This window comes from Brachyistius frenatus, unplaced genomic scaffold (genome assembly GCF_029030835.1).
Source record: "Brachyistius frenatus isolate BFR_SWC_R1_liver_20210118 unplaced genomic scaffold, ASM2903083v1 Contig_603, whole genome shotgun sequence".
Classification (NCBI taxonomy): Eukaryota; Metazoa; Chordata; class Actinopteri; family Embiotocidae; genus Brachyistius; species Brachyistius frenatus.
The window spans coordinates 5,001-21,720 of NW_027211202.1; the positions used below are offsets into that span (position 1 = coordinate 5,001).

The window sequence follows — 16,720 nt, forward strand, 5'->3', positions numbered from 1 at the left end:
AGCCCCCGAGGACAGACGACCCGCAGACTGGCAGCAGCCGCCACCGCAGACGGTAAACCGGGCGGGGAGTCAGGTCGCCCTGACGGCTAGGGTTAGCTGCACCGTTTAGCCCGGTTGCGGCCATCTTAATGAATGAAGTCTTCATTATTGATCAGCCTCGTGAGCACTGGAGGCTCATTATTGATCAGCCTCGTGAGCACTGGAGGCTCATTATTGATCAGCCTCGTGAGCACTGGAGGCTCAGAACCGGTTTAATTGGTCCTGAACCAGAGGAGAGACGACCGGGTTGATCGGTTAGCCGATAGGCCTTCACTGCAGCGGCGTGTGGAGGACAAGGAAGGACAAGGAAGGACAAACGGGTGTCCTGCCGTCACACTGCGGCCTCCTGGAGTCCAGCTCTGGGGTCAGGGTGGGGTCAAGGTGGGGTCAGGGTGGGTGCACCTTTTAACTGGAGAAGCAGTAGTTGGGTTAGGTGATGGGGAAAGGGCCATCTCTCTCTGTGTGACCCTGACGGTGAGCTACCAAAAGTTTGAGCTGGATATATTTATCCCAGGGAGTAGAAACAGTCACTCAAACACTGACATTTGGTAGAAACAGTCACTCAAACACTGACATTTGGTAGAAACAGTCACTCAAACGCTTTGACATTTGGTAGAAACAGTCACTCAAACGCTTTGACATTTGGTAGAAACAGTCACTCAAACGCTTTGACATTTGGTAGAAACAGTCACTCAAACGCTTTGACATTTGGTAGAAACAGTCACTCAAACACTTTGACATTTGGTAGAAACAGTCACTCAAACACTGACATTTGGTAGAAACAGTCACTCAAACACTGACATTTGGTAGAAACAGTCACTCAAACACTGACATTTGGTAGAAACAGTCACTCAAACGCTTTGACATTTGGTAGAAACAGTCACTCAAACGCTTTGACATTTGGTAGAAACAGTCACTCAAACACTTTGAGCCTTTGTTCCACCACTGATTTGTTGGAGATCTCTTGACAGTGGTTGAGGTGCTCCAGCCCATATTTTAAGTGGAGGTCCGAGTCCTTTGGGTTGTGTTTTAACTTGGATCGATCCAGTAAGACCAGAAGGCGATCAGAGTTTATTTCTTCACACTAAGCGTTTTCTAGATTGCAAGTTAAACCGCCGCTTGTTGGATAAATGCCAGACTGGCGTAATAAATTCTATCCGGGTTGCAGTTTTTGAGCTCTCCAGACGTGCAGCTGGATTAAAGGAACAGATAATGTGTTTTTATCCTGTTAAATTGGTCCGTAAGGCTCCCAGGAGGAGGGTGAGCTGCCAGGTTGCTGAAGTGTCCCTGTGTCTCCTCAGAGGGGGACAGTTGTGAGTTCGGCTCTCAGAAGTATCTGGTCCTGTGTGGGTTTGGTGGGATTCTGAGCTGTGGCACCACGCACACGGCCGTGGTTCCCCTCGACCTGGTCAAATGCAGAATACAGGTCTGTTTCTGTGGCCCGGTGCCATTTTAACGCCTCGTCTCACCCTCACCGTGGTTGTTTTGTCTTTTTTTAATGCACTAAATTGCATGGGAGAAATCGTGCCAGCCCCGTTGAGAAGTTATTTTTTTGTCATCGTTTAATTGCCATGATTCTAATGTGTTGGAGTGATCATCACGTGGATGCATGATGCTCCACTGTTTGTGTTCAATGATTCCCACCCCACCCTCACCCCACCCCACACCCACTCAGTCCACAGTAGAGGACTCGTGAAGGTCAGACCTGAGGGACAGTATGTCATGAATGTTGACTGTACTCACTCACACCAGCAGGTGTCTTTCAGGACTGTTTGAATGTTTAAATGATCGATGACATATTCAGACAGTCATTGATTGTTTTAGTGTAATAACTGATTATCTTTGTCTTAGAATATCTAGTTAAAAAAATGTCAACAGTACCTTTTAAGACAAATATTTTATTCGTAGAAGAAAATGATGTGATCTTAGTGTAAAATTAAATGAAATATGTGGAAATATTTTGTATTCCTCAGATGATTTTGATCAAATTTGTGGGACGATGCTGATGTTTTGCATTTGTTTTAGCCAGTTAACTACAAGCCACTTTGACTGCCTGAACACTTTCAAATTATACCACAAATGGTATAATGGCAGCCAATGATATCCAACTGCTTCATAAACATGTGTATTAGACGTTGATGACAAATTTAAAGATTTTCTTTTTTTTTATTTAAAAAAAATAATGAGTTGGAGAAGGCTGAGCAGTGATGGACTTCTGTAGTGAATGGCTGAACCTGCAAAACACCACCGTGGTCCTTGAGGGCTCGTTCTGAAATCAGGTGTACAATGACTTGATCAACCGGTGGGACATCCTAATAAATGGTGGCATGTTAGTGGCAGAGTTTATGATGGAAGAGGACTGTCACTGCATTTAAACCATCCACAGATGGGACAGGATGTTTCCCTGCTGCGGTGGCAGCTCTTCCATGATGTGGCTCTGGTTTGGTGCTGATTTTTTTTGTCCTGTGTTGCATGTGACCCTGCATGTTGCATGCATGTTGTGTGTCCCCTCCCTTCTCCCACAGAGGGAGTCAGCTGCGAGTTTGGCTCCTCAAAGTACTATGCCCTGTGTGGCTTTGGGGGCATCCTGAGCTGTGGCCTCACTCACACAGCAGTGGTGCCGCTCGACCTTGTCAAGTGCCGCCTGCAGGTTTGTACAGCTGAACCTTACAGCAGAAAGGATAGCCAGCAGCTCCTGCACCCTCAGTGAGCAGTAATAGGAAAGGTTTTTGTACAGTGTGGAATAAGAAACCCTCTTCAGTTTCAATGAACAGATAAAGGAGACAGTTTTAGATTTTAAAACCTGACTATAACAGAAAATATTGATATTATATTCAGTTGATGGTACATATTTAACTCTTGTCCACACAATGTGTTGTCATGGTTGAATTTACATGTCATTCTGTCTTATTATAGTGTTGGATTTTTAAAAACAGTCACTGATATTTTAAAATGGAGTCTCCTAGTTTAAAAGATCATTTACCAGCGAGGAAAAAAAGCCTCCAGTCGAAGAGTGACTCACTCAGTGCAGCAGAGAAGCATTTCCCCGAGCTCAGAAGATTCAGCCAAACCACTTTCACGTGAAAACATCAGGTTTACGAGTTGGTTCACGGCACACGTCCAAGACCAGTCGTCTCACGAGCTTACACAAGTCTGCACGGGATTTGTTGACGTGTGTAATTACTGTAGTGTTTCTGCTCCTCAGGTGAACCCAGATAAATACAAGAGCATCGGCAACGGCTTCTCGGTAACGGTGAAGGAAGATGGTGTCCGAGGCCTGGCGAAGGGCTGGGCCCCCACCTTCATCGGCTACTCCATGCAGGGACTCTGCAAGTTCGGCTTCTACGAAATGTTCAAGATCTTCTACAGTGACATGCTGGGAGAGGCGAGTCCAGCACATTTATTAACATTTATCTCAGTCGAGCTCCGCAAAATACAGCAGCTGCTATATTTCATCAGCATGAACATTTAGTACCAATCGGTACTCGTTGACCTCCTTCAACACGGGTTTCTCCCATGTCACGATAATCCAGATCAAACCTGGGACACCGTCTGGGAGATGATTGACAGTTAATGGAAATGGGGGAGGGGTGGACAAACCGGCCTCGGGTGGTCCCATTCACATCCACGTGTTGGGTCATGAAGCAGCCGGGCAGCGCGGTTTGACCCGTTTAAACAGTCAACATGGGTTCATTCCTGATTCTTCATTTACTCACTGAGCACTTTTATTAGGAACATCAGTTGTTCACACAAACTTAATGTTCCCATCAAACCTCAGAAGAGGAAAGTGAGATCTGTGACCTACATGTTGGTGGCAGACGGGCCGGTGGAGAGTTTCTAAAACGGCAGAGCTCCTGGGAGTTTCACACACTCCAGTCTCCAGAGTTTACTGGCTAATGGTGTGAAAAATAAAACCTCCAGTCAGCTGCAAGTCTGCAGACAGAATCACCTCCACGATGAGAAGGGCCGAGCAGCTGGAGCTGACGGAGGACGGGAGCTCTGTACAACTGGGGAAGCAGGAAAACCCGTCACCACAGACACCGGTCCATCTGAAGGTGCTCTGGAGCAGGAAGGAAAAGTAACATTTCACACTATTGATAAAAACGCATCTTTATAGATGGAAGCAGCTTCTGATGTCTTTATTTCATTTGAAATGAGGGCTTCACTTGCTCAGACAGTTGTGTACATCGTTGGTACACTGTCTGCAGCTCAGATTACAATACGGTGTGACGGTGTCATCCAGGTCTGAAGGGAGGAGCAGCTGTTACATCCAGTCTTCATGAGTTAAAGGTGCTTTTTTTCTGCTTCACCTTTGTTGTTGCCTTAATACCATAAACTGAAAAAAAGAAAAAAGCATCTAATGTCAGAGTTTGAGTCCAGCGTGGACTTCGGCGTCTTCAGTAAAACCATGTGTGGTGTCCCCCCCCAACAGGAGAACACCTACCTGTGGAGGACATCGCTGTACCTGGCCGCCTCAGCCAGCGCAGAGTTCTTTGCCGACATCGCTCTGGCTCCCATGGAGGCGGCCAAAGTTCGTATCCAGACCCAGCCGGGCTACGCCAACACCCTCCGGCAGTGTGTCCCCAAGATGTTTGCAGAGGAGGGGCTGTGGGCGTAAGTGTGCTCCGACCGACCGGCCCACGATCGGTGGCGGGAAGTAGTTGAAGCTGTTGGCAACACGTTCCTTAGATCCACCTCTGGAGGGCGCTGCTCTCTGAGCAGAGCTCCTCGGCAGCTTTCCGGCTGTACAGTTGGAGGTGCTTGAGTCATTGGCGTGTGAGATCAGTCTACCTGCCCCCCCGGCCCATCTGCTGCACCGGCAACCCTGTCTTCAGACCGGGACCTCCCGGTGCTGCCAGCCTGGGGGGCGGACATGTTTCATGTTTCATAGTCTGTACAGAGAGCATGTGGGACTTTAAGGTCTAGAGTTTGATGATGTAGTAAAGTTGTTGTACTGCGGTCACATCAGAGTTCACAACCAAACCTCATTCAGGACAATAGGTTGTTTGGAAAAGAGTGAAGTGTTTACTGTGTGTAAATGAGGAAAGTAAAGGAACCAAATCACAGAGAAAAAAACACTCAAATATTCTTCACCAATTATGAGTTCATCTTCAATTTTTGCTGATCAGCCAGTTTAAAACATCGACACTGATTAGGGTTGAGATGGTGAAACGCAAACTGGATTTTTAACTCTACAAAAGGTTGTTTTTCCGAGCCGGTGTTTGTCCGGAGCGTGTGTGGAAACAACAGAGAGCTTTTAATTTGAAACGGGAGCTTTTAGTTAGAAACAAATATAGGAAGTTGTGACATTTCAACAATTCAACAATTCCCACATAAACTAGGAGGGGAAAAAAAAATCTTAATTAGGGCGGCACGGTGGTGCAGTGGTTAGCACTGTCGCCTCACAGCAAAAAGGTTCCGGGTTCGAATCCGGTCCTGGGCCTTTCTGTGCAGAGTTTGCATGTTCTCCCTGTGCTTGCGTGGGTTCTCTCCGGGTTCTCCGGCTTCCTCCCATCATCCAAAAACATGCACCTCAGGTCAGGTTACCTGGTGCCGCGCTAGTGGCAGCCTGCTGCAGCAGCTCCCCCCTGAGAGCCCCCCTGCTGTAGTGAAGACATTTCCCCTCGGGGATTAATAAAGTGTATAAAATCAACAAAAAAACAACCTTTATCCGACTGGTGGTTGAATCTTCCTTCGTGTGGACGCGGCGGTCTGTTGGATGTGTTGGTGTCTTCGGCGCTGGATGTATCATTTCCTTCTTCGGTCTAGTTTCTACAAGGGCGTGGTGCCCCTGTGGATGAGGCAGATCCCCTACACCATGATGAAGTTCGCCTGCTTCGAGCGCACCGTGGAGCTGCTCTACAAGTACGCCGTTCCCAAACCCCGCAGCGAGTGCAGCAAGTCGGAGCAGCTGGTCGTCACCTTCACGGCCGGTTACATCGGTGAGTCACGGAAACATTTAAGAAATCCCTCCTCTCCTCATTGAACAGGAAGCACGTCATTCAAACTTGAATATCACTTGAATTGAAGCGGCAGCGGTTTAAACGCCCTGTAATCATGATGGTTTAAAGATGTCCGTCCAGTTTCAGTAGTTGGTGGATATTTCTCATGTAGCTTCATACTGACAGCGATATCTACCAGTTTACCTGCTTCCAGCGACGTCATACGACCACGCAGCTGCCAGTCCTCTGATGTGTGTGTGTGTGTGTGTGTGTGTGTGTGTGTGTGTGTGTGTGTGTGTGTGTGTGTGTGTGTGTGTGTGTGTGTGTGTGTGTGTGTGTGTTTCAGCTGGTGTGTTCTGTGCCATTGTGTCCCACCCTGCTGACTCGGTGGTGTCGGTGCTGAACAAGGAGAGGGGCAGCACCGCCGTTGGGGTCCTCAAGAAGCTGGGGCCCAGAGGTTGGTATCCACCCGATCCATCTGTTGGCAACACGTTCCTTAGATCCACCTCTGGAGGGCGCTGCTCTCTGAGCAGAGCTCCTCGGCAGCTTTCCGGCTGTACAGTTGGAGGTGCTTGAGTCATTGGCGTGTGAGATCAGTCTACCTGCCCCCCCGGCCCATCTGCTGCACCGGCAACCCTGTCTTCAGACCGGGACCTCCCGGTGCTGCCAGCCTGGGGGGCGGACATGTTTCTATATTACAACAGAACATCTGAGCTCCATGTTTTATATGAAGTCTGATCACCTGCTGTAGTTAAAGGTTTTCTATGTGGTATAATGATGTTGGATCAGTCACATGATCCTGTTTCTGTATTCAGTTACACTGAATTGAACCACGCTGCTTTTTGGTGGTCTTGAATTTACATTAGTTCTTGTATGAACATAAAATATCTGGTATTTTTTTCCTGTAAATGTATTCAAACACTGAAACTGGTTATTTTGGTCAAGTGTTTATATTTTCCACGTTCACGAGAACAAATGTAGAAAACTAAAAGAATTATCTGAGAAAGGAAACGAGAAGACGGGACTTAATTGAGTCAAGTTCAGTTTGTCTGAGCAGCACGACGTTTACCTGAGTCACAGGTTCTTCTACCGTTCAGACTGCCGGTCCAAATCCTGTTTATGTCGTATCACATTCATTTTTGAAAGTCTGACCGGCAAAAGAAACTCATTCAATGTGATTTTTGCAATCTGGATCCGAACCTCATTTGAAGGTTTGAAATGTGACTCCAGTCAGATTTCTACAGATGCTCTCAGGCCGGACGCTCTGCTGGTTGAATCACATTTCTTGCGTCACTCGCAGCGCTTTAGAGGTCAACAACAACAACAACAACAACACTCCATGTACAGAAGCTGAATATGACTGTCTGCTGTCACTTCCGTGTTGGAAGGCGTAGCTGCGTGTACGTCGTTACCATAGCAACCCATTCACACCAAATCTGATCTGATCAGAGCAGTAACAGTCTGTCCTAAAGATCTGATTGGAGGAAAGAAGTCTGATTTGCCTGTAGTCTGTCCTGCAGTCTGTCCTGTAGTCTGTCCTGTAGTCTGTCCTGCAGTCTGTCCTGATGTGTTGTACGTGTCCAGAGATGTAACTCTGCTCCTCCTCAGGTGTGTGGAAAGGTCTGGTCGCCCGTATCATCATGATCGGTACTCTGACCGCCCTGCAGTGGTTCATCTACGACTCCGTCAAGGTGTACTTCCGCCTGCCCCGCCCTCCTCCCCCCGAGATGCCCGAGTCCCTGAAGAAGAAGCTTGGCCTCACTGAGTAAAGCCCCCCCACCCCCACCCCCCTCCCCCACCGAGCCGCAGCCTCCAGAGCAGACACGTGACCCCCGACCGCAGCACAGAGCAGTTTTCTATATTTATGTCCTGAGCTGCTGCTCCCCTCAGCGCACGGCTGCTGCTTCTCGTGTATATTTAAAACGAAAAGGAGAGAAGCTGGAGCTGTCGGACCGAGAGTCTGACAAATGTTCCTCTGTAGAAACACCAGTCTGGTTTTATCAATTCCTGTCGTTAGAATATGTGGACATTCTAATAAATGAAATGTTTCCCTGGAAAACGGCTCACGCCTCTTTCTTCCTTCTGGATTCTTACTTGAATGTATTTCATCAGTTGAGAGGATTAATTGAGTTAATGATGATGTTCTCTTTAACTTCACATCATTCTGACCTGAAAAAACTAACAGCTGAACTGTTCTTCCATCAAGATGTTTAATGAGGACCGTCTGCTTTCTGTACCGTTTTAATAAGTTTAGATGATCATCACGGATTACAAAGTGTGGGACATTAATCTTAAAGGACCAGTGAACATTTACGGCTGAGATTCTTCAGATTCTGCATTTCAACTGTTAATGAAACATCTTTGTAGGACTGAAAGTCATCGTGAGTCCGGACTGATTTTCAAACCACAGGAAAAGATGACTGAAAAAAAATTGCAAAAACATCTAAAAACTTGACTGTAAATGTGAAAAAAAAAAAAAAAAGAAATGTCAGCTGAAAGTGTCAAATATATAAAGTTTGTATCCGAGATCACTTTCCTTACATGGTGCGGTTGATGAAACTAAAATGGAAACTTTCAAGTGTAATTCTTCGACCACCAGAGGGCGCTCTTACGCCACGGTTCTCTGTGCGGAACAAGTGACGTCATTGTTCAGCTCGGGTCGAGCATGGCTGCAGAGTGCACAAGAAAAAAGAAGAGGTCATGGAAAACTGTTTCAGACAGAAGCTTTCCAAAGTGAGTAGGAGCCGTTCATCCGACGTCCTGCGGACAGACAGGGAACCTCCGCAGGGTCCAGCTCGACGTCCTGCGGACAGACAGGGAACGTCCGCAGGGTCCAGCTCGACGTCCTGCGGACAGACAGGGAACCTCCGCAGGGTCCAGCTCGACGTCCTGCGGACAGACAGGGAACCTCCGCAGGGTCCAGCTCGACGTCCTGCGGACAGACAGGGAACCTCCGCAGGGTCCAGCTCGACGTCCTGCGGACAGACGGAACCTCCTCAGGGTCCAGCTCGACGTCCTGCGGACAGACAGGGAACCTCCGCAGCGTCCAGCTCGACGTCCTGCGGACAGACGGAACCTCCTCAGGGTCCAGCTCGACGTCCTGCGGACAGACAGGGAACCTCCGCAGGGTCCAGCTCGACGTCCTGCGGACAGACAGGGAACCTCCGCAGGGTCCAGCTCGACGTCCTGCGGACAGACAGGGAACCTCCGCAGGGTCCAGCTCGACCGACCGTCTGACGGCACATTTAATGCAAATAGTTTGGGGGTTCATCATCCTGATTCCTGCTGTCGCTGACTGAAGTCTTCTTTAGGTTTTGTCTGCTATCATGAAGCTGCTTTCCTGTTTGTCTGAACTAATCTTGATGTATTGATCTTCTAAAGATTTGATCACTTTTGTTCTGCATGTTTGTGTTTTGGATAAACAGATTTAATTTCCACAAAGTGTTTCTGATCTCCATAGAAACCTGAGAGACCCTCTTTTCTCAGAAGAACAACGGGACTTCTGGCTCTTCGTCTTGGTTCGGATGTTTTCAACTCTGACAAAGTTCTGCTGGAAAGCTGAGACGGGACCAGAGACCTGAGACGGGACCAGAGACCTGAGACGGGACCACCTCGCTGACAGGTGATCACAGCTGCAGGTGGATTCACCTGGACGAAAATCCAGCTGAGCGTCACCTTCAATGGAAGGAAACCACTGGAGGAAATGTGAGCTTTGAATGAAGCAGTGAACACGATCAATACCTCTGATCAGTTTCAGCAATGACCGGAAATAGTTCTTATTTTACAGGTCAGATTTTCTGTGTTTTTAAATGTTTCTGGATCTTCAAACTTTACAAAACTCAAGAATAAAACCAAGAATAAAACGTGTCTGTCTCATGTTTCTGTCGTTTCAATCACGTGGTGTCCTCTGCGTGTCCTCTGCGTGTCCTCCCACCGCCCCCTCGTGATGCTGCACTTTGTAATATTTAATAGAGCAGCAGGGAATCATACAAATCACCAGGAGGTGTGTTTCAGACTGGATGAGACATCATTTATCAGGTGGACAGAGTCCAACATGACGTCCTAACCTGCAGATCTGCTCATGGAATGATCTGAACCTCACACACACACACACACACACACACACACACACACACACACACACACACACACACACACACACACACACACACACACACACACACACACACACACACACACACACACACACACACACACACACACACACACACACACACACACACACACACACACACACACACACACACACACACACACACACACACACACACACACACACACACACACACACACACACACACACACACACACACACACACACACACACACACACACACACACACACACACAATCACACAATCACACACACACACACACACACACACACACACACACACACACACACACACACACACACACACACACACACACACACACACACACACACACACACACACACAATCACACACACACACACACACACACACACACACACACACACACACACACACACACACACACACACACACACACACACACACACACACACACACACACACACACACACACACACACACACACACACACACACACACACACACACACACACACACACACACACACACACACACACACACACACACACACACACACACACACACACACACACACACACACACACACACACACACACACACACACACACACACACACACACACACACACACACACACACACACACACACACACACACACACACACACACACACACACACACACACACACACACACACACACACACACACACACACACACACACACACACACACACACACACACACACACACACACACACACACACACACACACACACACACACACACACACACACACACACACACACACACACACACACACACACACACACACACACACACACACGCACACACAGCCTACAGATGTACTGCAGCTATCATCAGAATCCATTTGTTGCTCATAAATAGGCACTTTGTACATTTGCAGCAGTAACAGATCTCCTGCCAGAACCGGCTCCATCTCGGCGTCGCCTCGCGGGCCTGCTGACGGGGAGAGGTCCTCCGGGTCACTAGAAATGGAGTCCATTTATGTGTTCCCTGTTTGAGTGATCACAGTGTCATTGTTTGATTTGATAAAAAGCAGCAGCGGAGGTTTCTCAGTTTGTACGTCTCATCTTTTTTGTACGATCGCAGCTGTAATTTCCACATTTGGTGTCAGTTGATGGAAACCTGACGGCCGTCAGCTCAGCTTCATCATCAGGTCCAGAACAAACAGGCAGCCAGACCACCAGCTTTAACGCTTTGATCCACTTTGTTCTCGTTTCTGAAGCTACAACAAACTTCTTATGATTATACGTGTTTCATTACTAGTTTTATACTTGCAGCATTAACAAAGAAATATAAAACCAAAGACAACAATAAGAGTTTCCTGTTCAAAAGAAGAGTCTGTTTTTTGTGAGAGATGAAGCTCAGGAAGAATTTACAGAAACATAATATTGTTGGGAACTAAAAAAAAAGAAAGCCGTGATCAGGTGAAGTCTCTCAATGTTTTGGGTTCTGTGAGTATAGAGACTGAAATTTATCAGGTTGTCTTGAACAGATGTTTTGTCTTGAACAGATGTGTTGTGTCTTGAACAGATGTGTTGTGTCTTGAACAGATGTGTTGTGTCTTGAACAGATGTGTTGTGTCTTGAACAGATGTTTTGTGTCTTGAACAGATGTGTTGTCTTGAACAGATGTGTTGTGTCTTGAACAGATGTGTTGTGTCTTGAACAGATGTGTTGTGTCTTGAACAGATGTGTTGTGTCTTGAACAGATGTTTTGTGTCTTGAACAGATGTGTTGTCTTGAACAGATGTGTTGTGTCTTGAACAGATGTGTTGTGTCTTGAACAGATGTGTTGTGTCTTGAACAGATGTGTTGTGTCTTGAACAGATGTGTTGTGTCTTGAACAGATGTGTTGTGTCTTGAACAGATGTTTTGTGTCTTGAACAGATGTTTTGTGTCTTGAACAGATGTGTTGTCTTGAACAGATGTGTTGTGTCTTGAACAGATGTGTTGTGTCTTGAACAGATGTTTTGTGTCTTGAACAGATGTGTTGTGTCTTGAACAGATGTTTTGTGTCTTGAACAGATGTGTTGTCTTGAACAAATGTTTTGTGTCTTGAACAGATGTGTTGTCTTGAACAAATGTTTTGTGTCTTGAACAGATGTTTTGTGTCTTGAACAGATGTGTTGTGTCTTGAACAGATGTTTTGTGTCTTGAACAGATGTGTTGTGTCTTGAACAGATGTTTTGTGTCTTGAACAGATGTGTTGTGTCTTGAACAGATGTGTTGTGTCTTGAACAGATGTGTTGTGTCTTGAACAGATGTTTTATGTCTTGAACAGATGTTTTGTGTCTTGAACAGATGTGTTGTGTCTTGAACAGATGTTTTGTGTCTTGAACAGATGTGTTGTGTCTTGAACAGATGTGTTGTGTCTTGAACAGATGTTTTATGTCTTGAACAGATGTTTTGTGTCTTGAACAGATGTGTTGTGTCTTGAACAAATGTTTTGTGTCTTGAACAGATGTGTTGTCTTGAACAGATGTGTTGTGTCTTGAACAGATGTGTTGTGTCTTGAACAGATGTTTTATGTCTTGAACAGATGTTTTATGTCTTGAACAGATGTGTTGTGTCTTGAACAGATGTGTTGTGTCTTGAACAGATGTTTTGTGTCTTGAACAGATGTGTTGTCTTGAACAGATGTGTTGTGTCTTGAACAGATGTGTTGTGTCTTGAACAGATGTTTTGTGTCTTGAACAGATGTGTTGTGTCTTGAACAGATGTGTTGTGTCTTGAACAGATGTGTTGTGTCTTGAACAGATGTTTTGTGTCTTGAACAGATGTTTTGTGTCTTGAACAGATGTGTTGTCTTGAACAGATGTGTTGTGTCTTGAACAGATGTGTTGTGTCTTGAACAGATGTTTTGTGTCTTGAACAGATGTGTTGTGTCTTGAACAGATGTTTTGTGTCTTGAACAGATGTGTTGTCTTGAACAAATGTTTTGTGTCTTGAACAGATGTGTTGTCTTGAACAAATGTTTTGTGTCTTGAACAGATGTTTTGTGTCTTGAACAGATGTGTTGTGTCTTGAACAGATGTTTTGTGTCTTGAACAGATGTGTTGTGTCTTGAACAGATGTTTTGTGTCTTGAACAGATGTGTTGTGTCTTGAACAGATGTTTTGTGTCTTGAACAGATGTGTTGTGTCTTGAACAGATGTCTTGTGTCTTGAACAGATGTGTTGTGTCTTGAACAGATGTGTTGTGTCTTGAACAGATGTGTTGTGTCTTGAACAGATGTTTTGTGTCTTGAACAGATGTTTTGTGTCTTGAACAAATGTTTTATGTCTTGAACAGATGTTTTATGTCTTGAACAGATGTGTTGTGTCTTGAACAGATGTTTTGTGTCTTGAACAGATGTGTTGTCTTGAACAGATGTTTTGTGTCTTGAACAGATGTGTTGTCTTGAACAGATGTTTTGTGTCTTGAACAGATGTGTTGTGTCTTGAACAGATGTGTTGTCTTGAACAAATGTTTTGTGTCTTGAACAGATGTGTTGTCTTGAACAGAAGTGTTTTGTCTTGAACAGATGTTTTGTGTCTTGAACAGATGTTTTGTGTCTTGAACAGATGTGTTGTGTCTTGAACAGATGTTTTATGTCTTGAACAGATGTGTTGTGTCTTGAACAGATGTGTTGTGTCTTGAACAGATGTTTTGTGTCTTGAACAGATGTGTTGTCTTGAACAGATGTGTTGTGTCTTGAACAGATGTGTTGTGTCTTGAACAGATGTGTTGTGTCTTGAACAGATGTTTTGTGTCTTGAACAGATGTGTTGTCTTGAACAGATGTTTTGTGTCTTGAACAGATGTGTTGTCTTGAACAGATGTTTTGTGTCTTGAACAGATGTGTTGTGTCTTGAACAGATGTGTTGTCTTGAACAAATGTTTTGTGTCTTGAACAGATGTGTTGTCTTGAACAGATGTGTTTTGTCTTGAACAGATGTTTTGTGTCTTGAACAGATGTTTTGTGTCTTGAACAGATGTGTTGTGTCTTGAACAGATGTTTTATGTCTTGAACAGATGTTTTGTGTCTTGAACAGATGTTTTGTGTCTTGAACAGATGTGTTGTGTCTTGAACAGATGTTTTATGTCTTGAACAGATGTTTTATGTCTTGAACAGATGTTTTGTGTCTTGAACAGATGTGTTGTCTTGAACAAATGTGTTGTCTTGAAAAAATGTTTTGTGTCTTGAACAAATGTTTTGTGTCTTGAACAAATGTGATGTCTTGAACAAATGTTTTGTGTCTTGAACAGATGTGTTGTGTCTTGAACAGATGTTTTGTGTATTGAACAGATGTTGCCCATCACTTTACAATTTTGATTTTGTCCTTTATAATAGACTCATTAATATGATTTCATGGAGAATCAACCTCACTATTAAACTTCCTGAAACCTGAACTGTCAACCCAAATGCTCCAAATAATTAAATAGATTAAGTAGTGAAATTTTTTATTTGAAAAAATTAAACTAACTTAAATATTTTGAGTTTCTGTAAAAGTTTCCTCCTTTTGAGTTATTTAAACTGATAATTGTTGATTGAATTTATCTATTTTGCTAATTAAACAAACAACACCTGAAAGTATAATTTTGTATAGTATTTATTTTTCATTTCAGAAACTGGTTTATGTGTCTGTGGTTTATTATTATTATTATTATTATTATTATTATTATTATTATGATCATGAAAACCAAGTTTGATCAAGAAAATCAATATAGGAAGACCTCAGGAAGATTTCAGGTTCAGTTCATGAGCCAGAATCATGACCCACAATCCTTTGTGCAGCAGCAGATACATCACATGACTGCCTTGCTGAGAGTTGGTGGCTTTAAAAGGAACAGGAGGAAGAGGAGGAGGAGGAAGAGGAGGAGGAGGAGAAATTAAACAGAAGCGTGACACTCCTTCTAAAGTTTCATACTGTTGCATAATGCATGCAACAGTACGTATTCTGCAGTACCGACTGAAATTTAAAAAAAAGGCTCCTCCTGCAGCTGATCCTCCGTCCCCTAATCAACACTGCAGTTTATTTACCTCCTCCCGTCCATCCTGTCCTCTTCCTGGTCCATTCTGTCCTCCTCCCGGTCCATCCTGTCCTCCTCCCGGTCCATCCTGTCCTCCTCCCGGTCCATCCTGTCCTCCTCCTGTTCATCCAGTCCTCCTCCCGGTCCATCCTGTCCTCCTTCCGGTCCATCCTGTCCTCCTTCCGGTCCATCCTGTCCTCCTCCCGGTCCATCCTATCCTCCCATCCTGTCCTCCTCCCGGTCCATCCAGTCCTCCTCCCGGTCCATCCAGTCCTCCTCCCGGTCCATCCAGTCCTCCTCCTGGTCCATCATGTCCTCCCATCCTGTCCTCCTCCCGGTCCATCCTGTCCTCCTCCTGGTCCATCATGTCCTCCCATCCTGTCCTCCTCCCGGTCCATCCTGTCCTCCTCCTGGTCCATCCTGTCCTCCCATCCTGTCCTCCTCCCGGTCCATCCTGTCCTCCTCCCGGTCCATCCAGTCCTCCTCCCGGTCCATCCTGTCCTCCTCCTGGTCCATCCTGTCCTCCCATCCTGTCCTCCTCCCGGTCCATCCTGTCCTCCTCCCGGTCCATCCAGTCCTCCTCCCGGTCCACTCGTCTGCACTCACAAATATTATGAACTTTTCTGGGGTTTTAATTGTTTCCATGTCCGATAGAAAATATTTACTCTTTAATCTTTTACACTTAACGTAATTGATGCAAAGAGTTGCTGCAAAGTTCTAGAATTTTGAGTCACATGAGTTTTGAGTAATAACAAGAGAATGTTTTTGACTCATGTATATTTAAAAAAAATAAAATAAATAAAAAGACTAATACATGTGAAGTTGAGTTAACATAAAAGAAAGCGTTGGTTCTGTAAACTTAAATGTGAATGAAAACTTAAAGTTCCAGTAACTGAAAATATTTAAGTTCTGCTAATAAAAAAACGTGAATTTAACTCTAATCAAAGCGCACATGTAGGATGTAATCAACATATTTAAGTTGTGAAAACTTAAATATGTTGAGGCTTAATATTTCTTGAGTTCTGGTTAATTTACGGAGGTTTACTGAATGGAAGATTTCTTGCACCATAATTGATAATCCCAGCTATTAGATATACATCCAATAATAACTCAGAAATGTGTATAACAACAGAACTTTGCCCTCATTTATGATTGATATTTTGTGTGTGTGTGTGTGTGTGTGTGTGTGTGTGTGTGTGTGTGTGTGTGTGTGTGTGTGTGTGTGTGTGTGTGTGTGTGTGTGTGTGTGTGGTCTATGACACACTTTAAAAAGAAACAAGACAATAATGTAGGACATCATCACTGTTTACAACTGCAGACTGTCGTTGATCAATCATTAATTTAAACTGGTGAAATGTGCTGGAACAGAATGTGTGTTAAAGTTAAAGATATTTGTTCAGTACTGGATGACGAAGTGTTTTGATTTGAGGTGAACAGTTTGTTCAGTTCAGTCTGAGAGTCCAACGTGAATCAGAGCAGGAATGAAAAGGTGAATCTCTGGAAAACATCCATGAATTTCAGAATGTGTATTTGTTGCTGTGTCCTCTGAGGACTGACGGACACAC

At 44.9% G+C, this 16,720-nt stretch overlaps 1 protein-coding gene and 2 non-coding genes across 4 annotated transcripts in view; all 3 read left to right on the forward strand.

Annotated features, from left to right (window-relative positions):
- The window catches only part of LOC138614870 (solute carrier family 25 member 3-like), an 8,732-nt gene extending 692 nt beyond the window's left edge, over positions 1-8,040 (forward strand). Inside the window, exons 2-8 of one of the 2 annotated variants that reach the window (XM_069688465.1) lie at positions 1-52; positions 2,565-2,689; positions 3,245-3,424; positions 4,472-4,653; positions 5,809-5,981; positions 6,328-6,438; positions 7,590-8,040. The exon at positions 1-52 is cut by the window's left edge and continues 107 nt beyond it. In XM_069688465.1, coding sequence (XP_069544566.1) covers positions 1-52; positions 2,565-2,689; positions 3,245-3,424; positions 4,472-4,653; positions 5,809-5,981; positions 6,328-6,438; positions 7,590-7,750 — 984 coding nt within the window. In that variant the 3' untranslated portion in view covers positions 7,751-8,040. Of the gene's footprint in view, positions 53-1,340; positions 1,466-2,564; positions 2,690-3,244; positions 3,425-4,471; positions 4,654-5,808; positions 5,982-6,327; positions 6,439-7,589 lie in introns of both variants that reach the window. The other variant, XM_069688463.1, reaches the window with a different exon arrangement.
- LOC138614871 (small nucleolar RNA SNORA53) lies at positions 4,715-4,915 on the forward strand. Its single transcript, XR_011310354.1, has one exon. It is a non-coding gene; the product is annotated as a small nucleolar RNA SNORA53 (small nucleolar RNA).
- LOC138614872 (small nucleolar RNA SNORA53) lies at positions 6,468-6,668 on the forward strand. Its single transcript, XR_011310355.1, has one exon. It is a non-coding gene; the product is annotated as a small nucleolar RNA SNORA53 (small nucleolar RNA).
- Positions 8,041-16,720: the final 8,680 nt, after the last annotated feature.